The 27,200-nt window shown below is 42.5% G+C and overlaps 1 protein-coding gene across 1 annotated transcript in view; it reads right to left on the reverse strand.

Annotated features, from left to right (window-relative positions):
* Window positions 1–1,482: 1,482 nt before the first annotated feature.
* The window catches only part of TBX15 (T-box 15), a 93,377-nt gene continuing 67,659 nt past the window's right edge, over window positions 1,483–27,200 (reverse strand). Inside the window, exons 6-8 of the mRNA XM_017814819.1 lie at window positions 26,467–26,531; window positions 18,624–18,721; window positions 1,483–4,446 (exon numbers count right to left, since the gene is read on the reverse strand). Coding sequence (XP_017670308.1) covers window positions 3,662–4,446; window positions 18,624–18,721; window positions 26,467–26,531 — 948 coding nt within the window. The 3' untranslated portion in view covers window positions 1,483–3,661. The remainder of the gene's footprint in view (window positions 4,447–18,623; window positions 18,722–26,466; window positions 26,532–27,200) is intronic.

Raw genomic sequence — 27,200 nt, forward strand, 5'->3', positions numbered from 1 at the left:
GGAAGGAAGGAAGGGGAGAGTAAACAGACCACTGCTGCCTTTGCCACCCACACACACATGCTTTGCAAATGAGCAATCAAAGGGCTTCTGGATGAGAGCATGACTGTGCCAGGAGGGCTCTCAAGTCCTGTGGTTAGGGCAGTCACCCAAGGAAAGGGAGCTTTCCAGGGGTGGCTGCTGTGTGTACTGCAACACGGGCCGCCCACCAGGCCAGCTGGTCCCAGGCGGAACTCCCAGACTGATCCCAGGGCACCTTTCCCATTGCCCATTGCCATCACCTCTCTCTGGGAAGCCTCAATAAAAAGTGGCAAATGGCTCAGGGCCTTGTGTCCATACATGGGTGGCAGGGGGAGAAGATGTGCTGCCGTACATGAGATACCTGTCACGCCCGGGTCCGCTTCAAATTCAATGCTCACCTCATGTTTCTGGGCTGCTGTCAAGGCCTTAGGCAGGTTGTCTGCTCAGGGGGCTGTTCCCCTGCGAGGATTTCACCTGTGGATCTACATGAACACTAAGTAAATAACTTTAACAAGCTTTGGCCTGTTATTTTTTATAATGCCTCCAGAGCCAGCTCTACTCTTGCTTTGCACAGTGACGACCATGGACAAAGCATAATATTTTTTGCCCATTTCAGTGTTAGCTTGTTTTTAATCCTCACAGACTGTCAGTGTGACTTTCGTGTTGAGTACTATTTGTGTTCTTACAACTTTACATCTTGGGACAGAGGAACCTCTCTCAGGTTTTTTTCCTATTCTTTTTCAGTCTTGATGATGACTATTCTGATCCTTCAGCAACAAAACACTAAGGAATAACTATCTATCTAACTAAGGTCTCTCATTTTATATGTGTGTCCCATAAGAGCTAAATAAATATGTCTATAAATATAGCCAATAAATGCTCACCCTGAGGTCAATAAGTTTCATACTGAAAGCAACTTCAATTCATACTGATGCAGTAACATTATCTCAGCTTGCTGAAGAGCTTGCTTGATCAGGGACCAGATGCTCAATAACTTGAAGAATCACACTGCTGAAGAGTGTGAGTGAATATTTCAAATCTCTTACCCAAGGATTCCTACTAAAATGCATGGAAACTGGAATACCAGGTCTTCATACTAATATTGAAGATTGTGCCCTATATATGTCTTTTGCTTTTTTCAGCAAATGTTTTCAGTGATATTTTTTGATTAAATTATTTTTTTTGTTTAATCAAAATTAGAAACATATTGTGATACAGAGAATGATTTTGATTTTGTTGAGGCTCTTCTTAGCTGAAATACAGACTCACTCACAAAGAACTAAATGGAATAAATAAGAAAGAATAATCTAATTTAAACAGCTAGCAGAAAGAAATACTGGTTCACACAAGATACTATTAACCTGCAGAAATTGTTTCCATTAGATGGAATTATACCCAAAAGCACAGCAAAGCACAGATCTGAAAGATTCTGAAAAGATTTTAGAAAGAGTCTAAAACTATCTGTTTCAGGATTAAACCAGTAATTCATTATTAGGGGTAAACAAAAGACAACAAGATGAGAGACAGAGTGTCTGCCATCCACAGCCTTCCTACACTTTTCAGCAGCATCCATGGCTAGACACAGTAAAAGCCAGAATACAGATGGACAGAGTAGGCACAGAACTGGGAATGGCATTGGTATATTTATCTTCCCTTGTAAAAACAAAAATTAAGAAATTCTTGCAGAATTTATCTTAAAAGGTCTTTCTACCTTCCTGGCACTTTTTGAATTCAGGAAAAGAAAAAAGTTTATTGACACAGGAAAAGCTGTAAATTCTGCAGCCATAACTTCCAGCCAGTTTTGAGGGGACTTCAGCTTCCCCATGGCTTTTAGTGTTAATGTCTCAATCTCATATTAGAATTATAGTGCAAATGAAAAACTGTCACACCACAAAGTTCCACTTAAAAATGAGAAATATATTATGCTGTTGTTTTTAGGCATTATTGACTATATTGACTGTGAAAAATTAATCTGAAGAGCTTTTTATTAGCCTTCAATAATCAAAATAACATCTCCAGCTGTCTTTAAGACACGTTTCCTGTGAAGAAGGTATCCTACAAATTCCAAGCACTCAATTTTTAAAATTCCTTGAGAAGACAGAATTTTTATTTTTATTGTAATATTACCTGGACTTCACAATTTAGCACCGTGTCTTGACTGTGCAAACACACATGACAGTATGTCAAAAATGTCTGTCTCTAGAAGACCCCTGAGAAGCCTCACAGACAGAGAAAAACACAGAGGGAACAATTGCAAAGATTTATTTAGCGCATTCTGTGCTTGGCACTTAGAAACAGAGTTCCGTGCGTAGGGCAAATCTTTATACACCTTTTTCTTCATACATATTTTACATACCATTTTTATTGCCCTCTTTTATACTCATAATAATGAATACCCCACTAGGCATATAAATACATTTATCTACAACACCTCACAACAAATCTCAATAATATCTGTATTCTGTTACTTGGTATTTGCATTTTCACACAACTTAAATGCATAGCTTGCACCAAGCTACAATTGTTTTCTTATTATTAAAGGATTTGAAGAGGGGGGGAAAAAAAGAAAAAAGAAAAAAACAGAAAAGAAAGATGTCAAAAGGCAATGATCTATTTGGTTAAACAGAGATCATGTGGCAGTTGGGAGGTTGGCAAATACTCAACCTCACTCTTTCTGAAATGCTAATGGTTTTCTATGGCAACTCTTGCATGCAAGGACAGCTGTGCTCCTGTAGAGCAAACTCTTTTTTCATTGCTCTTCCCCATGAGTTCAGCCTGGACAGTTTCCTCCTGTTGGGATGAGTGCTGTGGGACACACGTTCCCCACAAAGGCTGTCATCCATTCAGTTTGGCTGCATTACTTCCGGCCAAGTCAACAGGAGCTGAGCACTCCTCTTCCCTGTGCACCTTTCCAAAGTTCAGTCCCTGCTAATGTCTGAGGCTCCTTTGTGGGTTAAAACTTTTCTCTCTCCTCTTTCTTTCATCTCCATCTGCAGGCTGGGTACTAGTGAGCTCAATCCTCATAAAGAAACTGCTGGGCAGAGCCACGGTGAAAATGCAAAACCTTTCAGGAAGAAGCTCTAGCCTAGCCCAGCTGTGCCATTCCTGTGATACAGTGGAAGAAGGTCCCACAGGCCACTGTTTGCTTCAGAAATGGGCTGAGCCGCTCCAGCAGTGAGGATCTATTTGGAAAGGGGGAGGTCTTTAAAGCCATGGGCAGTGCAGCTTCAGAGGATGAAGCCCTGGGAGACTGCCCTTCTTCAACACCCAGAGGAGACAGCACAGGGGTATGGGTCCCTCCACGCCGAAAGCTCACACCAGCTGAAAGTTAATGCATAGACAGTATGTCTGGCTGCTTCTCTCTAGCTTCTTTTAAAGTCATGCCCTTCTCTCTGCAATGTCCAGAAAAAGCACATGCTCCATGGCAGGTCTGGAGGCCCGGGGCTACAACAAGCTGCGATGGCTGTCAGTCAAGGCTTTCCACAAGGTTCTTGTGGCACACACCTAGATGGCTTGTGTTCTTATTTATCGTTACAATACTAGTTCCACTATAAGTTTGAAGGCAAAAGGGTACTGGGATGGTTTCACCCCTGGAAACGACGAAGGTCTGGCTGCCTCCGATGCCAAGGAGAGGCATGGCTTGTTAGACCATGTGCACTGACATCTGTGAGGAGGAGCCCTGAACTGCACCATACTGTCTGTTGTCACAGGTGTTGGCTGTCTGCTGGTTGCTGGAGGGAGGGCTGATCATGTGCATCCCGTGATCCATTCCTGTGGAAAGGTATTGCCTCTCTCCAAAGGCCCCACTGGATGGGGAAGAGCAGAGTAAAGTGCTTTGGGAGGTGGTGAGTTTCTCTGGGCTTGCTGCCAGCCTGGGGGAAGCAGGGAAATTGTATCCATAGAGGTTGTAGGGATTGTGCAGGGAGAAGGCGTTGTAGGAGCTCTGCTGCATGTGGCCACCACCAAACATGTGTGAAGAGGAGGAGGTGGAGGCAGGGTTGCCTGCTTGCATGACATACTGAAACTGAGAGCTGGGGAAAGATCCCAGCTGGCCACTGTATGCCTCCATCTTGCTGTTGCTGGGCAGGGAGGAAGGAGCTGGCATTCCTGAGATCAAGGATGGAGTCCTCTGAGGCATGAAGGTTTCAGAGGGCTGCGAGGCAGAAGCAGTGCTGCTCTGCAGCCGATTGTAGCCACCATCACTCAGCCCTGGGTAGCTCTGCAATGCAGCCATGTTGCTTCTGGCACATGGGGGATAATCAGACAAATTGAGGTTGCAAAGCTGACTCTCCCGACAGCCAACATTGAAAGTGTTGGGGGCCAGATGAAAGGCTGGAGGAGAGCAGGATGGAGAGAGAAGGTGAGAGGAAGCAGATGGTGATGGGGTCCCTGTGCTGGAGGTGGTTGGGGAGGTTCCCGTGCTGCCTCCTGCAAAACAAAACACATGGGAGGATGTTCAGAGACCAGAATCACATCTGCAATATGAGACAGTCCCATTAGAAAACAGCTTAGTTTAATAAAGGAACAAGGGTGGTAAAATGGCCGCTGGAAAACTCAAGTCTTTCTTGGCATGGGCCCTCACTTTATTAATAGCATCCCTTGGTCTTTCCTCATGCTTTTTTGTGATGACTTTGTTTTTCAACTGAGGATTATTCCCTTTTAAAATGGGAGAGGGAAGCAAGTCTGCCACAGAGCAACTCAGGGCATTGGGAAAAGCTGCGAGAAAGCATTGCTCCATCAGTCAAGAGATCTTCCATCTCCAGGCATGTGTACCTAGTTCTTTTTATGGGGAAAAAAATAGTGTCTTTCTCCTCTCTCCAGGTCTGCAGGAAGACCACTAGTCTGGTCCCACTGCAAACATGCTTTATCATCTGCTCATAGGCTTGTGGCGGGAAGTGGCTGAAAGCATGTTGGACTTCTGCACCATTCAACATTTTTTTCAGATGGCTCATGGTGCAGCGGGACTGATTTAAGCCAGAAGTAACACTAAAATGAAGGGACAGAGTTTCAAGCTATAGCCTGTACCACAGAGTAGATAAAGAGGATCTGTCAGGATTTTCAATCATGTACTTAAACTTTAAAAGGGATTCCATATGTTGTACCACTGGTGTTAACAAAATATTGATATATATCCATGTCGGCAGTATCAACGCATTATGCAATATTTATGCCGTGAATGATGGAATTGACTATTTTGCACAGCAGGAATGCTCACATGTTCTGACCTGGGAAAATAATACTGTGTAATAATACCAAGAATGGTAACAAACTAAAAGTAAGTGATATAAAGAAGCTGATGGCACAATTTTGAGCTTGAAAAGAGGTTATTTATCAGCAACAATCTGAGTAACAGGAAGCTTCCTTGAGCAATCAGGAAAATAAATGAGTTCTGTGCGTAAGGGAATTCAATTTTCTGATGTGAAATCTTTTATTTTCATTTGAATTATTCTCTTTGTGTGAGATCCCCTTTCTGCATTAGGGCAACTAACAGTCTTGTAAAAGCAGAAAAGAGGTGCTGGTGAAGAGATTGACTGAGGAATAAGCAGAACCAGAGGAACTGGTAAGACAATTGGTGAGGCAGCATTTTTGACAAGCTAGAAGATGACAGGTGAGATGCAAAGAGAATGGAAAAGAGTGTGTTAGAGTGAGCAGATGAAATTTAACCAAGGCAGAGATTGCAAATTGAGCATTAAAAATAAGGGACAGATTTTTCTTGTGTCACCTTGTGGAAAAAAAAGCAGCAGGACTTTGAGACTATGTCTGCTGCCAAACAGGGGAGGAACTGAATGCAGTGTTGCTTGATGGAAAGAGAATAGGTGATGCTAATGGTTAAGAAATGCATTAGAAAGAGAGGTTCTGTGTCAGTATATGAGGTGAGAATGTAAGTGAGGTTATATTTGACTCTTTCTAACACATCTGGGATGAAACAGAATGGGAAGTGAAAATGTACTCTTGAGACGTTAATAATATTTATGATTTTTTAATTTAAAAAATTTTCTGAAGCCAGACACAATAAAAAGAAGAAAAACCTTGGGCAAGCTTGGAGTGACTGCTGTTGACCCAGGCAGCATTAACAAAATGCGTGTTTCTGTGTTGCTAAATCAAATCATCACCCTAGGATGTATCCCATCTGCTCCTATAGACTTGTGAGGATCCAAGTGGCTCAGCAGGTCACTAACTATTTCCTCCTGGATTACAGAGGGGCTATTCAGCTTCTTATCTCTGTCTCCAAGCTCCAGAAGCCAGTTGTCCTCAGGACAACCTGTCTTACTGATACTTCATTATTGCATTGTGTACAGATTCTAAACAAACCTACGTCCTGAGACCCTCACTGCCACTGTCCAAGCTTGCTCGGCCCCGGCAGATGAACCTCAGGATTAAAGGGTGGGCTCAGTTCAGCACACGCTGTGTCTCACCTAAAAAATCCACTGCGCAGGCTCGAAGGGTCAATGACCTTTCCCAAATCTTCGCTCGCTAAGTCTGACCATACTTAAATCAAATCAGTCATTCCCATTACCAGCCATGGAGAGGAATGCTTATTGGTTATTGCTTATTTCTAGGCTCCTGACTCCTTTATTCAAAGCATAAAAGAGAAGCATTGCATTGAATCTCTATTAAAGTTAATGAGAAAATTTGAAGTTTCAAATGGCATCATGAATTCTCTGTATCTGCTTCTTGACAATACTGAAATGTTAAAACTTGCTCTTGTCTTTTAGGACAAGAGTTCTAAATCTTTTTGTGTGAATTTCTAATTTATTTTAAAGGGTACATTTCACTGTTTCGTTTCAAGTCTCTGACAGACAATCTTGGGTTAATTTTGTTGTGGTAAGTTAATTGGTACCTCCTCCTGCCTTTCTCTGTGTCTCTCTGTTACAGGTTGTCAACAATGCAGCAGGGTCAGCAGAAGGAAATGTCTGCCTCTACACAAGTAGTTTCATTACAGTGTGTTTTTTGAAAGTAGTTGAAATTGCTGATAAAGTTGAGATTGAACTGAGGTACACAACTACAGACACGCATATTTCTGTTAGCCCTACACTTAAAGAGTGCAACCTCCAGCAGGGAGGACAGGCAGACAGCTGAGTTTGCGCATCATCCTTTAGTTATCCAAGCCCAAAATCCAGAGGTCACATAATCAGAAAACAAATACAGCACAAAGTAAGATGCATTCAACCCACAGTAACCCCATACTTGACTCTTTACACCACATATTTCATGAACAAACTGCAGATAGTGACTTAGTTGTTGACAGTGTCTGGAGAATAAGTAAAAATGCATATGTATATATATATATGAGTATTCAATGATCTGTTTGAAATAAAATATGTAGAATAAATTATTAAATGTAATGTCTTCATTTCAGTCTTCTTTTACCCCATAATTAACCTTTAAAAACTATGTAGGAGAAGAGTGCACACACCAGTTACCCCAAGCATTAGTCTTTATTCATCTGCTAAGGAGCTATGATCAAGTTATACCCATAACTGAGGCTTTAGTAGAATAAGTAGAGGTTGCTAATTAGCAATTGCAAGGGTTGCTTAATGTCTCCAAAACTGAGAACTGCACACTTCAGATCACTCCCAAAGAGAGACCGAAGTGATTCTGCTTTGAATTATCCCTATTTTCAGGCCAACAGAAAAACCCTGAAGTCACAACACAGCAGTTAGGAAATAAAGTAAAGAAGTTTTTTCTTTTTCTCTGTAACTTCAAAATGATGAGGAGGTAAGAGATCCATCGACAGGAGTGAACACAAAACCTGATAACTCTCTTTTAAGAATGCTTTGCTACGAATGCACAGCATCCTACAAGCACAGGACACACCACACTTATGATGGATGTAACAGAGAATAACACAGAAACATGAAGTTCCTGATCATTTGCAGAACAATTTTTATACTTTTAAGTGGAATGAGAAACAATACAGAGCAAGGCCCTTCTCAGCTCATTCTCTTCAGAAGGCAAACAGCTCCACTCTGCTCTGAATGCTATTTCTTATCCATCTTTGCTGGCAGCACTAAGTATAGGCCAAATGCAAACTGGATTTTCTGAAGTTATAACTTGGTCTGTAGTTGTTAAAAACTCAGCCAAATATCCCTAAAGATGGCAGCAAGCCCAGCAAGTATATCCACACCATACTACAGCCTTCAATCCATGGATGTGTATGTCATTTTAATGGAAGTCACGGATACAAAAAAGCTCGTTAAACTGATACGCAACACTATGTTTAGGTCTGGTTTAATTCAGCTGAAACCTAATTTAAGCAAGAACAAAACGAATCTCTCAATAATTCTCCTATGTTCTTTTTCTCTACCCACTGTTTCCCATGGAAATAGTTGCCAATACCAAAAGCATTTACTAGTAGTGTCACAGTATCTCTCACCTCCACTGTCAGCATGATTCCAAAGTGATTAATCACTACTATGCCCAGATGATAATTTTTTGGCTCTGCAGACATCGGGCCCATATATGCCACATTTGTATAAAATACAAGGTTCAGAACTTCAAAGCCTGCTCCTTTGTATCTGAGCCCTGCACCACATGGCAGATGAAACTGTCTGTCCTCACAGTATCCTGCTGTTATGTCCAGGGCTTAGCCAAGAAAGGCAACATCCTAAAGGAAGCCTGCTCTCTGTTTAGGCATACAAATGATAGCTAAGTTGACTTTATCAAAACAACAGAAGCATTTTCAAAGAGGGAGACTGGAGAATGACCTAGTGTAACAGAAGTCAAAATTTGCAAATTGCACTGAGAAGTAAGAAATCATTGGTAAGGAGAGAAGGTGGGAAAAAGAAGAATGAAATCATGGTGGAAGACAAGGAGACCCTGTTGAGAAGGTGGGATGTAAATGCCAACCTTCTTCCCCATGCCAGCATTTCCTCTTGTGACACCATATACAAATGCTGGCTGTGTGCCGGTGGCAGATATGTGCCCATGAGGGTTGGGGAAGAAATTACAGCTTTTCATCTGGGTATCAACAAGAACTGCCATTAAAACATTGCCTCAAGTAGCTTGTGACTAGTCTTTCCTTCCTGTTACCTGTGTCCATCTAAGCCTTGGTAACGGTGCTGTCTCCCCATATGTTCCCAAAAAACCCTTGCTTTTGCTTTTACCTGGACTGAGCTTGTGTTAAGGACAGTGTGAGGGTGAACTGCAAGCCCATGGTAAACTGCCTCAGTCCATGAGTATGATGTGCCTTAAAATGAGGGGCCAGAGTATTCTTGAAGCATTCAGCATGCCTGGGTGTCTGAAAGGCAACAGGGACCTCTTCCACATAGGGCAGGTCACGTAGAGAACTTATAACACTGCAGTGTAGATGGAAAATACATCTGCCAGCAGCCAGCACTAGCCAAAGGAGCTTTCTGGCAACTGCAAGATAGTGGGGAGAGCATCAGTGCCAAGGGAGTCTGAAGCAATTGTGCATGGAAAATTTTCTGGGATCTCTTTTACGAACGACACCATACTATTTAGTGGACCCACAACTTATCCCAACCTCCTTTGTCTGAAAGGTGCACATAAATCAAGCTTTGGACTCCACTGCAACATATTTGCCTTGCTAATGTTTCCAGCCATTGGTTGTTACCATAACCTGCAGCACCCCCGTACAAACCTCTAGGTCCTCAAAGTCCTTTCTTAGTGCAAAGAAGGAGAGAAAATGCAAGGTGAAGTTGCAGTCAGCACAAGATGTCTGAACATGAATGCCATGCCCTGTGCAATGGCAGAGTCTCATCCGACAGGCAAGAGCTTCAGAGCAGTTTGGGCAACTTGGTTGCAGCCAGCGGTTCTTAGCATATCTGATCTCAGACACTACGAACAAGTGTGGCTGTGGGTCCTCAGAGCTTGTGCCTTGACTTTCTAACAAGGATGGGAACAGCGAGATGGTTTGTCTTAAGATTTTATGTTTTGATGGGTCAGGCAGTAAAAAGTTATTCTTTGAGAGCAAATGTTTCTTAAACAACTCAGCCCACTTCCACTTACAAGCTAGTTTAGCTTATGGCTGGATCCACACTGCAGGTTCAGCATGGCCAGCCTATGGCCTGGAGGCTGTTTGGCTCAGCCCAGCAGGACAGTGTCTGGCCCACAGCCTCAGCCAAACCATCTTCCACCTTCATATGTGAGCAGAACCTAACCCAAAAGCCAGATGCCTGGATTGATAGGTGCACGACCTCGCTTATGCATCTCCTGGAAGAGCCACAACTCTTCTGACACATGCCCAAGATGCTGGCATCTTCACTGTATGATAGGCATGTGTCCAAGCACCTGAGGGCGCAGGAAAAAGAGGCTGTGGCCACCAGTCATTCATCTGGCTCACAGCTCTCCTCCTGGCTTAACTTGAGTGAATAAGCCCTCCTGAGAGGCAGTTTATATTCACTTGGGCATAAAGCCATGCTAATGCAATTCTCCAGCTTTCCAAATGGAGCTGGCCAGGAGCTGGCATGTGTCTGGCCAGCAAGGAGCACAGAGGAGCCTGTCCATGCAGATGTACTGGAAGGTCTGCTTTTTGTGAGGACTCCACAGACTTGTACACATATGTAAAGAGCATTTCTAAAGTAGAGGAAAGAGCAACTCTTCACAGTGTTCTGTAGTGTTCTGGCCTTGGACACAACAGTAAATAAATGTGATGGTGTGCATGCAGGAAAACAAATTTGAACAAAATGTAAAATCCCATTCCCTTTCTGTGCATTTGTACATGCATATATGCTAAATATGGCTTATGAAACTTACTCTGTCTTCCAAGTTACTTCACCTTTGGTTGCAGATCAAAAATTAAATTTGCTAATTCCCTAAAGATAGGAATCTGAGAGAATAATAAGGTAAGGAGGGAAGGTTTGTGCAAATTGCCAGGTGGTCTGACTGATAGCTCATGAGGCAGAGTGTGCCACTGTAACCATATGATCTCATGTCCTTTAATAGCCTTAGCACAAACCTGGATCCATTTCTGCTTCAGGCAGCACACACCTCAGTCCTGCTTGATGCCTCCAGGCATCCAAATGGCACAAAATCAGGTATCACTCCTGCTCTCACCTATCATGACAACTTTTACCTTGCAAGTAAAACTGGTAGTCCAAAGTCTCTCCTCCCATTCCTAGCTTTCCAAAACCCAAGTCTAAAACCCTTAGAAGGACTGAAGGATTCTTCACCACATCCTTCTTGCACCATCATTACTTGAGTTCTCAATTCAGCTCCTTGCAAAACTAAACAGCTTTGATGCCTCTTCCTTCTCACCAAGCAAGGGCAGGACCACCTGGTTTGTGACATGTTGGACTCTTTCTTCATTCTTTCCTCATTTCTAGGAATGAAAACTTCCCACTTTCATGGGAATGAGAGCCATTTCTGTCTTTGCAGAGTGTAGCTGCATTTTTTTCTCTCTAGAGCCCTTGGCCAATTATCAAATTATGAATCCGCTGGTAAAACCTTTAAAAGGCCCAAACGAGACTCAAAATCTACCACATGCCAAGTTGCTGGGTTGTAGAGGAAACATAAAGAGTGCTTTGTAGTTCTTCAGGATACAGCTCATGGGGCACAAAAAAAATGATTACAGCAACAGACTGAAGGGGAAAAGCATATACTGTATGGCACAGAGGTGAGAAATGAAAGGAAATTTTGGTTAACAAATTATAGAGAAGGACTTTTTTTAATAAGTTTCCCTCAAATTACAAGAATCACTAGAATTAATGGGAGATCTAGAACAACTCAGAATAATACTTTACTTCCCTTTAGCTCTTACAGATTTCTGCAACACAAACTGAGAAGTCAGAAAGTTAGAGATAAAACTTGCTTCAGTCACCCTCCAAGATAAAACATTTTCAAGAACTAATGGAAAAAACAACCCTTTTGTTCTAATGTGGACAAAAAGTAGAATTCAGGACATCTGATTTCAATTCCCATCAATATCCAGAGCACCAAGGGTACTTTCCCGAAAGCACCCCCTTTCCAGGACCTGCAGACTGTCTTTAATGCAAGGGTTTCCACTCCTCACATAAACACATGGTACTCTTGGGCCAGATCCACACTGTCTCAGGAGAACATTACCTTCTGTCTTATATGCAGACAGTTGTAATGTGGCACACACAACAGTTCCATGAGCTTTATATCAGCTCCTCCTGTTCCCCTTCTTCAAGTACAGATCAAATCAATTCAGACGGGGAGGATGATGAGTGATAATCATGCATGGTCCTTCACATTTAAAACCATCAACTGGGCACAAACATTGACAAGGGGGTTATGTAGCAAAAGCTACTCTAAGAGAGAACACAGAATGAAAACAGGATGCGGAAAAGGACTCCCTGCGGTATAAATCCTTCAGAAAATCACAACAGAAGCTTCTGCAACATTGCAGCTGAGGTTAACTGAAATTGTGATCATTTTTTCTTTACTTCTGTCACAGAAGTAACCTGAATTGCCAACTTCTGCCAATCTTGAGGGAGTCTGCTTTGGGCCAACACTGGCCCTGGAAACTCCTGCACATTAAATAACAAAAAATACAATAAAAAACTATAAAATCCAGAGGCACCAAGGTTCAGAATTTCTGAATTGAGAAAAAATGTCACAGTACTGTGGCAAGCTCAGAGGACATGTCATTTTCTATTCAAAACAAAATAATGTGCTACTCTGAGGAAATTTGCAATTCTTTAAAGTAGTATTGCCCACCTCCAATCATTCATGTGAAATCTGATCATCACACAGCCAATAACAGAGATTTTCACTTCAGTCATTGGAATGCAGGGTAAACACCTCGCTGGAGTAACAAAGCACTTCAGGCTCCTTTCAGGTCATCAGGGAGTGGCAGCAGCCACTCCTGTCACATCTGGGAGGGTATTTTAATTTTCAGTGTGAAAGATGAGACCCTGAAGCACCAAAAATGTCCCTTCTCTAAAGAAAAACTATTTGCAGCTCAACAAAGAAGCTGGAACAGTTAGATCCCTGTTGCTTTGTTTAAATGAAGCAATCTACAAGCCATTTGAAGTATGTAGCAGAAACCAGTGCTTGATCCCAATAACTCTGGCAACAACTGCTCTGTTTCTAATCTCCTCCTCAAGGTCAAAAGAATCAAGATGATAATTGAGACCAAACCTAGATATCTGACCTCTGCCAATAGCCTAAACTGCTCACAATTGATTTGAAAGGAAAGCAGCATCCAGATTATCCTGGTGGCAGTGCTGAGAGAACTGATGGCTGCCATTGGGAGGCAAGGGGCCAAGCAGATGAATTTGTAGGTTGTTCAACCTCCTTTGGCGTAATGTCTCTTTTGGGAGACACTATTTTTGGGATCTAGGATCTCAGATATAGCCAAAAGGATCTTAATAGTTATTTACTTCTTTCTGTCTCCAGGCGCCTGTGATGCCTTCAGATGAAGTTCTAGAGGGCTCAGTTTTCCTTCCACTTGACACCAGTACACATTTGTGCACTCAGGATTTTGTTTGCATATGGCTGCAATCAGGGCAGCTCTCTGAGCACCACCCCCATGAGTGAAGTGTATTATAAGAAAATAAGTAACAAGCTGTACAGACAAACTTTGGCAAGACAGAGGTGATGCCTGCCCAAAAAGTTTAATGTTTACAGAGAAGGTGGAAAAGCAGCACCACCTAAGCTCAGGGTATCTGTCTCCCACCTACTGACCTACCATTCCTGACAGACTTAGTGTCTGTCTTGAAACATTGTTCCTACAAGAAAACTTTGTTCCCTTCCAGCAGTAAATGGGACATTTGAGTCTCTTCCATGCTGAGGACAGGGTGTGTACCCTTTTGTGCGTATCCCTGTTGAAACAAAACTGCAGGATTAAGATATTCCCATCTCTGAAGAAGACAATAGGACCTGTACTCGATCAGCAGTGTGTATGTGCATGCTGCTCTAGGGCTAGCAGTATACCTGCTGCTACCAGAGACAGCAACAGCTGTCTTGCCAGAGAGGAGCACACCCCTCTTTGTCTTCAGTACCCTTTTAGACAATTTTCAAGCTCTTAATGCTAATCTCAAGAACCATTAATGCCAATTTTGCAGACTCTTTGAGAGGTGGACTCTTTACCTCAGGTCTCCAGTCCAAGATCAATGCAGATGCTCAAGCTGATGGAGACAGAGTTGAATCTACTGAATCTACTCTTTGGTGGAGTGCCTCAGCAAGGGCACTTATTCAAAGAAAGAGACCCCATTTGAAAGGAAAGCTGCCTTGAAAATTCACCAGTCAAGTCTAAGATGTTTGAGCCCTGCAAATTTGGTATGTATATACCAAAGCAGAAATTTAATGGTGAAGTAAATTTTTATGTGTTGCAAGCCTGCTGATATACCACATCATGTAACTCCCATACTGGTCCTGAAATTCTACTTAGGAGGAAATTCTTTTTACCAACTGCCAGGGTATCTTTGATTTCACTTCTTGCATAAGTCATCAGCTTTTGTAGGAAAGATCAGATACTGATCACTATTCTACTATTGTCCCAGTGCCTTTCTAATCTCTATGTCCTGGCAAAACTTACAGTCACTGATAGTGATCTGCTCATCACAATATCCTGTGGGAAACTGGATATCACTGGATATAGAAGCCAGCAATAGCTCTTTTTACTCTTAGAAAGTGACATAATCCAGAGTTACTGAAACTCTTTTCTTCTTCCCCCCTGCCTCTTCTTTTTTTATGTTCTCTTTTATAATCAAGAAACTGAGCCACATATTTTTAATAATGAGAATCTGGATGTGGTTCAATCTAAATTTTGAAAATATATTCCAATTAAAGACGTTAATAGACTCTTGGCTTTCCCTACATCCCATTGACATGTGCATTCAATAATCCCAAGACCCCTTTTTCCCTATTAGTAAGTAGACTGCAGTGTGGGTGACATCACTCTCCAGAAGGTCAGCCTTCCCTGGGCTTCCATTTTCTGAGTATTTCTTGCAAAGGTTTTGTTCAGGGGGAACTTTCTTTTTCCAAACTGGCTGAAAACCTGCTGTGACTGTCAAACATGGTGTTTGTTCCTGTGAAGCTGTGATGACTTTTGGATTACATGCTCCAAAAGAGAGGTTTGTTCTCAAGCCAAAGGGTTTCACTAACAGAAAGAGCATGTTCGTCCCCTTGGTAGGACAATGTGGTCACCAGTCAGGTCACAGACCTGCAGAGACTTACTGATGTGCTTTACTTCAGTGGCAACACGTGCAAATAAAGTTCATGGACTGCTACATTCAGCCGCACCAGGCATCTGTGCGACTGGTTGCGATATCAAGCTTACCAGTTTGTGTGGCAGCTGAAACCTATCATTGTGCAGATTAGAGAGTTATTTAATCCCTGTATGAAACAGCTGCATCCAGCACACGGAGTATCGATTTTGGTGTGTCATTGGGCCCCTTGCTCAACATACAGCTTGGGCCAAGCAAATGAGCAAAGCACTAGGATGCATGTTGAATGGCAGAAAGGATAATGTGGAAAATATTACACCTTTATGTAGTTGTATCGTGTGGATGCATCTGGAATACTCTGTGTAGACTTTTTTTTAAAGAAATTATTAAGAATCTGGAAAACTTCCCACTAGAAGAGAAATTAAATGACTGGTGCTATTCACTTTGAGAGGCACAGAAGAGGGACATAAAAACATAAAACAATTAAATGTATAAAGAAGGTGGATGAGAGAGAACTTCTCTCTTAACATCCCACAAAAAGGGATGGACATTAGGTTGGAACAGAAAAATCAGAGCCGCTTGAATGAAGCATGTTCCACACAGTTGTTTCATAAAAACATGAAAATTACAGTAACAAGAATATCAGGGATGGGTGACACAAAGCTAACATCTCTACAAGATAGTAGAGGCCATAAAAATTTGGTACGTAAGCTAAGAATCTGTAGCAATTCATAGGACAGAACTTTATGCTGCTGACATCCCAAGCTCTTACCCCAGAAAACGTAATTTTTCCTACTACAGTAAGAGGGACTCGTCTCTAGAAAATCAAAGCTGAATTCCACAGTTCTTATAGCAGAACTGGTCCAGCAACTTCCCTAGATTTCATGTAACTGGAACCTATTGCTTTTTTCCTATCTACCACTATTCTCTCCCTCCTCACAGGCTGGATAACCGTAACTTCCTCCTCATCAAGCAGCCACTTTTGCTGCTCTCACCCTATCTCTCAGAAGTAAATATGCATTCCTTTATAGCTGCAGTGGACACATCTAGTCCCAAAAACCTCCTGTAGCCTCCTGTGCAATCTCTCAATTAACAATGCAAGGGGTAAAAGGAAGGCTTGCAATTCTTCAAATGTTTATTCAGAAATGTCACGTATTCACCCAGTTTTGGAGACAACAATGTGATTTAGAATTAAAGTATCTGTTTATTAAAATAATACCCTGAAAACTTCTAATTCATAAATATACAAGGGTGTGAGATAGCGGCATGTAGCTCAGAGCACTGAAGCTTCAGGCAGGAGAGAGAAGGAAGGTCCAAGGCAAGTTATTTACATGTGAAGACTGGCTAAGGCTGGGGGGATCCAAGGTGCAAGAGCTTATTGGTGATGTCAGCTGTTAAACACCAGTGATTTACTCACCTGTCACCCAGTTCATGTGCTTGAAAGCAAGGAGATGAAGAGGTATGAGCATGGTATATCCTGGCTGTCTTATGTTTGGAGGGAAGAATCACATGTGGCTTAAAGCCTCCCCAGCATTTCTTGCTCTTTCTGCCAGCAATTCCAAGGCCTCCAGACCAGACCATTTGTGCTGGCCTTTGGGGGATGTCCCAACAGCCAGAAATTAAAATAGAGTGTGTTTGTACCTCGGCTTTGCATCTATTTTTGAGACCAGGGGACAGCTTGTTACAGCAACTACTGAGAGATGAGCACTATGATGGTTGGAATATTTCTGATTCATTATCTTGAGCTCATTTGACATGGCCAAATACAGAGCTCAAAGCACTTTTTTGTAATGAGTTATTAAGTTTTTGAGATCAACCTGTGAACACAACTTTAGTTACAGGCTGCCCTAAGCCTAGAGGTCTGTGGTGCAGTGGTGGTGGTCTGCACAGAGCCAGCTGGTCACAGGGTACTGGCTTGCTTCCTGGTTTTTCAGCTGCCAAACTATATTATAGCAAGCTAAAAATACATTAAATATTTTCCTTTCCTAGTATTACCTTACCACGTAAGCAATTGGTGGACTTGCCACTAGAATGTTATCTGATAACCGAGGGGAGGGGAGGGGTCGAGCCCAAATAGGGAGTGAGACATTGGAGAGAGTCTGCTTCAGTGGCTGTGACCAGGAGGAGAAGCTGTTATGTTTCTATTTAGGTGAGTGATGAAAACATTCCTGAGTGCCTTCTTTAACCCATCTCTGACCACATCTCCCACTATAAGTGCTCCTCCACACAAGCCCCTGAGCTTGTGCAAAATCTCTCCTGCCTCAAGTTGTGTCATTTAAGACCAGTTGGGTGGCCATGTAAAGACCATGTAAAGACATGGGGAGTCTCACACAGCTGACTGGAGTGTGCTCTATCCTTCTCTGATGCTAAGCCATCAGAAACATGATTCAGCAGGTGACCTAGGCTCTGGGGTGTTGCACATGGAACTGAGGTAGGGGACAGTCAGCAAGAAGACAGTCCTGCACTGTATACTCTTCTGATTCTGCCCTGGTGATGGGCAGCCCCAACAGCCACCATGGCTTCCCTGCCTCTGGAGGAGACCATATCATCCTCAGATGGATTCAAGTTCTGGAGGGAATTTTTGGGGGTGATGTCAAGCTAAAGTGTGAGAGGCTGGAGAATCTGCTGCACAGGGCAGGCATTTGGTTTTGATTGTTTAACCTCACTGGTGTCACATTTAAACACCATTTTGAATTGTTTCTTTTCTTGCATGTATGTTGGAATGAAAAAAAGTATGAGGCTGCCTTGATACCTCCATTCTCAATGATCACTGTGTTTTTAACTAGACATAGCAGCAATAAAGTGAATGGGAAAGGTCTACCCCTGCAAAAAGCAAAATAGCAACACAGTCTGAAACTAGAGATGAAAGCCCTACTTAACAAGTGAGAGATGTAAAGGGCAGAAGCTATGAAAAGACACTGCATGAGCAAGTGGATAACACTTGGCTATCCAATAATTCTTCCCAGATTCTTACTGACAGAAAGTCTCTCCAGCAAGGCCACCGAGTTCTGAAATCAAGGTACCATGATCCTGAAGGGGGGCACATTCTTGGTCTCCTAAAACTTCCATAGGACACAATCCCATTTCCCTTGTGTTTCCACACAAATAGTAAATGTTAACTGTAAATGGAGAACAACGTGTCTAACATGCTTGAGCATTTCCTCAGTCTCTCTGTACCCTCTTCACACTTAACTCATGCTGTGTTGTTAGGCTGCTTCACTTAACCCTACACTCCTTCCTGCTCCTCCTTCTAGCTCTTAGGACTCTAGTTCCAGCGCTCGGAAGACCAGGGAGATCAAGTGGTTCTTTTGCACCTCATAAGGCATGGCCTGTCCACCATTTCCATCTACCCTCTCTGCTCTGTGTCCTTTCATTACAGTCAAGAGCTCAGTGATGTATGTGACATCCCCATTCCAGTCACTGGACACACGGTAAAGTGTGTTGCTGCTCTTATGTCCTCTTCTCCTGCTCTTTCTACAGCTCTTTGCATTCCCTTTGTATGCTCACCTTGCTGCTTCTGCATGGTAGTGAAGTCTTCAAAGGTGAGAGTGCGCACGGGGGGCCTCCAGAAGGCGTAGGTCTCCATAATGGCCTCCAGCCCCGTCCTATGCAAAGGAAATAAAACAAGGAGGGAATAAGAATGTCAGTCAGCTCAGGGCATAGGCACTGCAGAAAGAAGGCTCCGACTTTTTTTGACAGGCTGCCAGTGGCTACCAAAAGGTCACCTTGGCATCTGTGAATTCCTCAAGTCTTCCCGCACAAGTGCTGGGCACCAGAGTAAAATAAAATTTCCCCAACCCAGGATTTCAAAAGCATCAAACAGTCTCTCAATGCCTTTTTCCTTTCTAAAAAGAATCTCAAGCCTCATGTCTGCTTTACAGGAGACACATGCCTGTCAGCTCCTCAAGGCACACTTTATCATTGACTGGGCCTCCACACTTGGTGGATGTAAGCTGTCATGCAAACAAAGGAGGTCTGGGATTCAGCCTACAGAACCAGAGATTTTGTGAATTGCCTTTTCCTGCCACTTCCTACTTCTGGACACTGTTCTGAAGTGCTATGGGAAGCCATCATAAAGGGAATCTCCTTGGTTTTGGACTTTGACTAGAAATGCATAAGATGCTCTTTAAAAATGATCAGTGACATCTCTGCTTTGGGTCCTTAACTCACCACAAAGACATAACAAAAAGAAAACACTAAAAAATTTGTAAGAACTTTTCTTCTTGAAGGGCGGGGGTCTCAGATTTATTTTTATTTTCACCAAAAAATGCTAGCTCTGCTGGAAGTCTCTTAGCTCCACAGCCTCAGTGAGGACACAGGTGCATTATAAGGAAAAGATTCTATGTTCCTTACGAGATAAACCTCTGGGAGTTTTTTCCCAGGAAAGGCTCTCCTCTGTGGAAGCTGGGCACTGCTCTGTTCCCCATTCCTCACTTTCCCCTGCCTCTTTTCCAGCAGTAGGTTTTAGCCCTTGCGCTGACTGTACGCTACTAGAGATTCTTCGTCAAATGCAAGAACATATCCCCTTTCAACGCAAAAGGCACTAACATCCCCAGAGCCTCTCATCAGATGTTGAGCTGACACTGGAGCTGCCTTTTGCTTCTGAAAATGTCTTTCTGCACGTGCCTTCACTCACTCGGTTAACTTTCCAAAGTCTCCCCGGAAGCTTGGATACTTTAAATACATTGGAGTTGGCAAACTAAACTCTGTATTTTAAGAGGAGGTTTAGAAGAGAGGTTGTTGCATGGTGTTTATTAGCTGCTAAGCTGTTAGAAGTAGAAACAGAAGACATATCTGCATAGCAGTCTCACACTAGTGCTGAGCACATTACAACAAAACTATTTGGTTAATACAGTGGCCTCTGCCAGCTCATAGAGCTCAGAGACAACAAGGCAGTGCAGAATTTGAACCCATCTGCTAAGCTGGGCTCTGTGTGCAAAAGCTACCCTTCAACTACTGATATCATGCCCAGGATTTCCTCTGCTCTGTGTGTGTGAAAGTCACACATTTTCAGACTCCATCTGCTTCTCAACTCTCACAGCTGGGAAGAGAACAGCACCTTTTATGCAGCCTCATGAAATGCTCCCTGGCCCAAACATGAAGGGAAGACTTTCTGGTACCATATATCCAGGGGAAAAAAATGTCCTGAGCAACTTGCAATGCAACTAGACCTGCTGTTGAAAGGACCTGCCTTGGTGATTAAAACCATGTAATATATCCAAAAATGCAGACTGAAAGTTCCAGTTCTGCTAATTCAGCTGCCCTGTGTCTTCCACAGGATCATGTGAGGAAGCAAGGAGGCCAGCTCACTAAAACCAGTGGACACACAGTCTGGCTCAGTCATTAGATCTCCAGCATCAGACTTCTCATAACTCCCTCCCAGTAAAATCCAAACCCTAATGGGAGGTGGCTCAGGGAGACAGTAAAAGCAGGTTAATGCTATTACCACTGCCTCTCCCTGGACACTACATCATTATCTGCTCAGCAATTGACTCATTATTCTAAGTTTCTAGCTCTGCATCTACCACCTTCTGCTGTATCAATACAGTTCTCACAGGTACCATATAATTTGAAAAGGAAAAAATAGAATAGTCAGGAGATAATAAAAGGAAGAAATAAAACAGTAAATCGGGAATAATACACTGCTTTCAAGGTTTGGACTCCACCGTGTCTGTGACCTGATAGAGGGTAATTGGCAGCACTGAGAGTACCAGCTTTTATTCTTGCCTGTATGTCAGGGAAAGGAAAGATGCCTCCAGAGACCCACCTCCTCCTGCTCCAGGAGAGGAGTTCTACAACAGCACCTTTGCTGTGGACACAGCTCCTCTCACCCTTCCCTTTCCACACTGCAACTGTTGGAAACAACACTGTGGCTTTGCTGGACTCACAGATTGCCCTGAAATGCCAAGGGCAGCATGGCAGAAGCATGGCAGGTACCTGAAGAATGGATGCCAAACTCCACAGCTGGTTCTTCCTGCCACTAATGTGAGACCTTTACTCCTCCAGAACACGTGTGGAACATGCATTACAAAACATCCTCTCTGAGTATGTGGATAACAGAGCTCAAAGTTATGTACAGTTCTCCTATGCATAAATTTAAGTCCCTATATACTAGAAAAATCTTTTTTTCCCATTGGTGTATGGTTTGTTTGGGTTTTTTTTCTTTGATTTATGTTTTTGGGGGCCTCTTTCACTTTGTGCAGAAAAAATATTGTGGCTGTTTTTGAAATAGTATCTAAGAAGAACACATCCTTACTGAACTTTCACATCCTTTCATGCATAAGACAAGATCCATGAGACAGCAGCTTCATGTGCTAACCTGCTAGGCACCTGCCACCCTGTGTATGGAGTCTTGCAAAAGAAGAACATGCAGCCATACTAAAAGCCAATTTTTGATGAGAAGGCACACCACCTTTGTGTGACTGATTTTACAACCCTATCCCCAGCCTTTCTTCTGTCTGTGATGTATTCCTATTTTTGAAAGAAAATGTTGAGGTGGTAAGGTGGGAATCAAGAAATTTAATCCCTGTCAACTCTAATAACTGTGTCTTACGTAGCAATTTATGACCTTGGTGTGCTCTCCTAGTCAGCAGAAATACTGGAGTGCTATTATGCGTGTGTGTTCCACCCCCCAACAAGGAAAAGAAACCCCCCCTGGCCAATGAAGAGACCTTTTGGGACAGCAATAAATGCTGACAAAAAAATAATTGTTTGCAGCATTCCTGAAATCTCAGTAATACGGGGAAGCTTTGGTGAGGGCTGCTGGTACCAAGTGTGCTGAACATAATCCATGTGGCATTTATTTTCTCTTCCAAAGAGCCGCACTGAAAAATTAACTTCAAACTATCTATCAGTCCATAAACCCTCCCCTCTCACACCATCTTTATGAAGGAAGTAAAAAGCAAAAGTATCAGAAGAGGACTCACTGCCAGCTTTTTTTTTTTTTTTAATAAGGCCAGTCCTTTAAAAGGTATCCAAAATTTACTCTCTCTTTTTCATTCATTCTTTTATTTTTAGTGCTATAAAGTTTTAATAATAGGCAATAAATGAAACAGTTCCATTGTCTGAAAAATGAAAGGACCTATCTGTGCACTTCCATAATCCATCCCATATGGCTGATCTTGCCATTCCCACTGCATGCACGATTCAGGTCATCATTTCATTGTTCACTGGGGAAGCCAAACTATTGGCTCCAAGTGCCCTCCTGGCTTTCTTATCCTAGACAAAACTCAAAGAGCATTTCCAGCAGAAGCAACTTCACTTCAGCTGCCCACATCTGAAAGTCAAGTGCTGTTATTTGCCTTCAGCCTAGGGTTTTTTATCTTCCATCACCCTGTTGAGTTTCCTGACTGTTGTCCCTTCTGGTTTCCTCCTGGATAAGGAGGTCCTGCAAGCATCCCACTGTCAAATCAACTTTGCTTGGTCTCCAAAAATAGGCTCTGTGGCATTAAACCTGCACCCTTGCTACCCAAACATTTGGCTAGCTGAGCTCTATATCTCAAAAACTCTAGTTTCTCAATCCCTTGAGGTTCAGGAAAGAAACCAAGTAATAACTTGACTTGTACCTCCATTACATAGGTGTCCTTTCACCACCAGAAGCTTCTCTTGTTGCATTTTTACAGATGCTTCATGTGCCTTTCCAAAAAGTGAAGAGGGACCAAAAATCAGGTAGAGGGAATCTCTAAGAAGTAGGAACCAAGACTCAACCGTCAAACACAGGCTAAATTCCTAATCCAACAAGGCAAATGGCTAGATGGCTGAACACCATTACTTAACACAGTTTGAGTGCTCAAAGACTGCAAAACATCATCTAGCTGATGAGCTGTTTCTATCCTTCCCTCTGAAACCCATCACTGCTCCTTCTCCCAGCTTAAAGACTGAGGCAGTGAGCTATGAAGGGAGACACTCATGCAAATAACTGAAAGAGATCTAAGAAAGAATCTGGGAAAAGATTGCTCCTCCATATGGATACAAGCATTTGCATCATGATGGGGTGTCCCCAGAGCAACAGGGTTTTAGCAATCTCTTGTAGTAATGAAGTGAGACCACAGTCATAAGGAAACGTAGGGGAAGGCTGTGAGCTGATGGAAGCAAAAGATTTAAAAGGGAAACTATTTTTTAAAAAAAACAGTTAACTCCACAATTTCTGCAGCAGGAAACAACAGTGAAACAATAAAAGAATAAATAACTGGAGGGGAAAATATCTACCACCATTTAATGGAAGAATCTCCACACAAAGCAGAAAGGTAATGTCCTAGAGAAGAAGTGGCCTAAGAGTTCCTTTTTTCCCAATATGCTCTGCTTTTCCCAGGGGGATTCTTTCCTCCATCATTTGCTGGCAAACTCTAACCATGGCTCTGATTCAGTATCCCTATGTCACTGGGATACGATGTCCTGGAGCTGCCTCAGAATTCTGTGTCTCCTGCTGCTGCCACACCTTTTTTTTTTTCCTTAAGACCTTCTAAAAACCTCTAAAAACCTTAAAACCTCTTGGACATATACTATTCAATTGCCTGCTTCACAAATGGCTCCTTCTTCAAATTAACCTGTTTCTTTTTCAAAGAAGACCTGCATTTTCAGTGGGACATTCTCCAGCCACAGTCTGATGCACTGCAGTTGACCGAAGTTGTGGGAAGGATATGTGAATGATGTTTGAGGGTGTGGGAATTTGCAGAGCATCATGACTGCTGATCCAGCTGACCAGTAATCCTGATGAAATGACAAATTCACAAGGGGAAGAGCCATCCAGCATAGTTCAGAGAAGTCCCATTTGGAGAGTCCTCTCCCCACATAGCTTAGACCTGAATGTTTTTCTCCCTCCTATGTGTACGTCAAGGTGAGGCCCCTGGTGGTCTAGTGGTTAGGGTGCAGGACTCTCACTGCTGCGACCAGGGTTCGATTCCCAGCCCCCCGGGCAGATGGAGCTCATCAGCCTTGTAAGGCAATCCATCTAAGAGAAGGTCACTCTAAACAAACCTACATCCTGGGGACCTCACTGCCACTGTCCAAGCTTGCTTGGCCCCGGCAGATGAACCTCAGGATTAAAGGGTGGGCTCAGTTCAGCGCACGCTGTGTCTCACCTAAAAAATCCACTGCGCAGGCTCGAAGGGTTAACGACCTTTCCCAAATCTTCGCTAGCGAAGACTGGCCATTAAATTAATGTGTACGTCTATGTATGTGTCCTCTTGAAAGGGAGCAGCTGAGCGTTAATGTCCTCCACTAGCTGACAACAGCAGTGCAACCTTAGCCAGACCACTGCTTGTGAGGCAGGCGCCTGACTGCTATATATGCTTGCAAATACCTTTGCCTGTTTTTTTCTTCCTAAAGCCTCAGGCTGCTCTCTTTGATGTGTAATACCTTAAAGATTTTAATTCCTCTTTACATCAGCAGAAAGCCTTACTGAGCCCTCCCCACAGCTGCAGCCGTGTAGCAATTTCCTGCCCTTTCTTAAATCAATGAGCTACAAAGATCAGTAATTCCCAACTTTTTCAGGAAACTGTCCAAATTCACTGAGCTAGGACCTTATTAATGCCTTCCATGTTAATATAGCCCACCATGTACCTGGAACTGCATCAATCCTCTTCCAAACCCAGCCCCCAGTGCAGCTGTATCTCTGCACACAGATCTTGTACCTGGGGCACATCCTACTTCCCACACACAGGAGAGGAGAGAAGAGTAAAAGTCACATATGCCTCAAGGAGAACTGATGCTCCCAGTGGGGATTAAATGAGAGCGGTAACATCTTTTTGCATAGCTTCTGTAAGATGAGAACAGAGGAACTGAGCTAGGAAGTCTCTAGGTCGGTTAGGTGTCTGTGACCATAGAGCATGTAGCATTACAATGTGTGGTGGAAAACACAGGGACTGAACACTGTCCTTAGCAAACTATAAGGACACAGTGGTCCCGGGGAACACACACAACAGGAGCATGCAAGTAAAAACTGAATTACAGTGCCCATGGGAACAGCAAATGAAGGTTATGCACATGACTTTCACTCTGGCTTGCAGAATCTTGCTTTACAACTCTAGGCTTCTTGTAATGTACTCATATATGTCTAATTCTATAATAAAATTAATGTTTAAAGCCTTTGTCACACTGATTGAAAGGATAACCACATCATTTAGATCTGAAATACTCAGATAGGCTGCAAATTCTTCAGGATTCATGAATGGCAGAAAAAGTTGAAACTTTGGTTTGATTTTCTTTTTCTTTTTTGATAACTCTGTAATGTCTTTTACTATCACAATAAGGGTTTTTTATTAAAGTTCCTGTTTAACTATTACCTGTTAAAATACTTTTTTTTCTAAATAACGCTCAAGGTGTTTAATCTTTTCATAAAAATCCTGGTAAAAATCAAGCGACACAGTCAAAGTGAAATAATCTGACAACACTGGAGAGAAACAGGAATTGTTTGAAATGAGAACATTTTTGCACTTTTATCCTGCAAACCTATCACAAAGTCATTTTTTCTTCTAATGTAAAGCAAGTATTTGCACTCTAAGTTTTGGCATTTCCTGTGAAAATTAAAATTTAAAAATGCCCTTCAGCCAGCTCTACATATAATAAAGAATAAGCTATTATTTTGCACAGTGTTAGACTGTGACCTATTTGTCTGTTTTACAGTCTGCAATCCCTCATTTTTCTGTGTTCTTCATTTTAATAACAAAAAAAAAATTAGGAAACTACAGTATCTCTACAAGTTCATTAATTTTACCTAATTTTTTAGATATCATGGTACCACATCAGCAATACATGAGCAGTTTACTAACAACTTATCAGAGATGCTAAAGAATGTTTTAAAACATGAAAATCATAGAAATGAGCATAAATAAATTATCCAGGACATAAAAAAAAGGAAAAAACCCACCAGCAAAACACATATACAAAATAACAGAAGGGACACTAAGGTAGAAGCAAAGAGAGAACTAAACGTACAGCAGCAAAAAAATACAGTCACAGAAAAAAATGTTATCAAGCAGGAAAGTGATAAGCTGTCTTTACAGATATGTTGTCTAAGAATATCTAAACCCCTTTGTCAGGGTTTGGGACTGCAGAATCCAAACAGAGGTAGGAGCAGCACTGGAGGAGACTTCTGAAAAGAAATGGGATCAGTCTAGCTGTTTAACCTGGGAAGTATTTCCTAAAGAAGCCATCATTACACATTAAATCTGTTTAGGTAAAATAAAACAGTCTTTCTAATTCCTCTAAGAACTATTCTACAGCAAATTTCTCCTGTAAAACGTAATTATGATCACAAGATGCCTTCCTCAACCTTAGACACATGCCCTGTGCACTCATCAGGGAAAGGAGGGAAGAGATCAGTGAGGAAACACAAAAAAGTTCCTGTTACCTGTTTCTCCCAGAATCTCTGAAACCTTTAGCAAAGGGGTTTCTGTCAATTTTTAATCTGGTGATCTAAAAGGAAGAAAAAGAGAATTAGTTGATGTCTTCAAATTTTTCTTTTTAAACAAATGAAAATTATGGATGATTGTCACTCTCACCCAAGCCACCTGTACAGTGATTTTCCATACTTATTTCCCCAGACTTCTGTTAAAGTTGCCCTTCCATTATCCATGAATACACTATCTGCTTACAAGAGAATGGCACCAGAGACAAAAACCATGGCAGTATAAGGAAACCTGGCACAGCACTGGGGCTGAGAAGTTGTTCCTGAAGGAGAAGCACACTTTGGACCCAGAGGCAAAGCCCCAGGAGCTCTAATTTGTCAATGTCCACGTGGTTTGGGAAGCAGGCATACTGCTCATGTTTGGCTAGTATCTGAGTTATCCCAGCCTCAACACTCTAGATATCCAGCAGCTGGATGCGCTCATGAACCTTCAAACAATGCTAAGGAGGAAAGGCCTAGCAAAGCACAGGCTACAGCCCCAAAGATGACAGCTGGCCACCCGGTCACACGTACAGGTTGCTGCTGTCCTGGTCAGCATCTAGGTGGCTCCTCAAGAGTTTTCTGGTCTGGAAATATTTTTTTCTTTTTCTTTTTTTTTTTTTTTTTTTTCTTTAAAAAAAGGAAGGGGGAGCCAGACTAACTGCTTTGGGGGGGGTTTTCCTTCTTTTTTTTTTTTT

This window comes from Lepidothrix coronata, unplaced genomic scaffold (genome assembly GCF_001604755.1).
Source record: "Lepidothrix coronata isolate B3197 unplaced genomic scaffold, Lepidothrix_coronata-1.0 Scaffold46, whole genome shotgun sequence".
Lineage (NCBI taxonomy): Eukaryota > Metazoa > Chordata > Aves > Passeriformes > Pipridae > Lepidothrix > Lepidothrix coronata.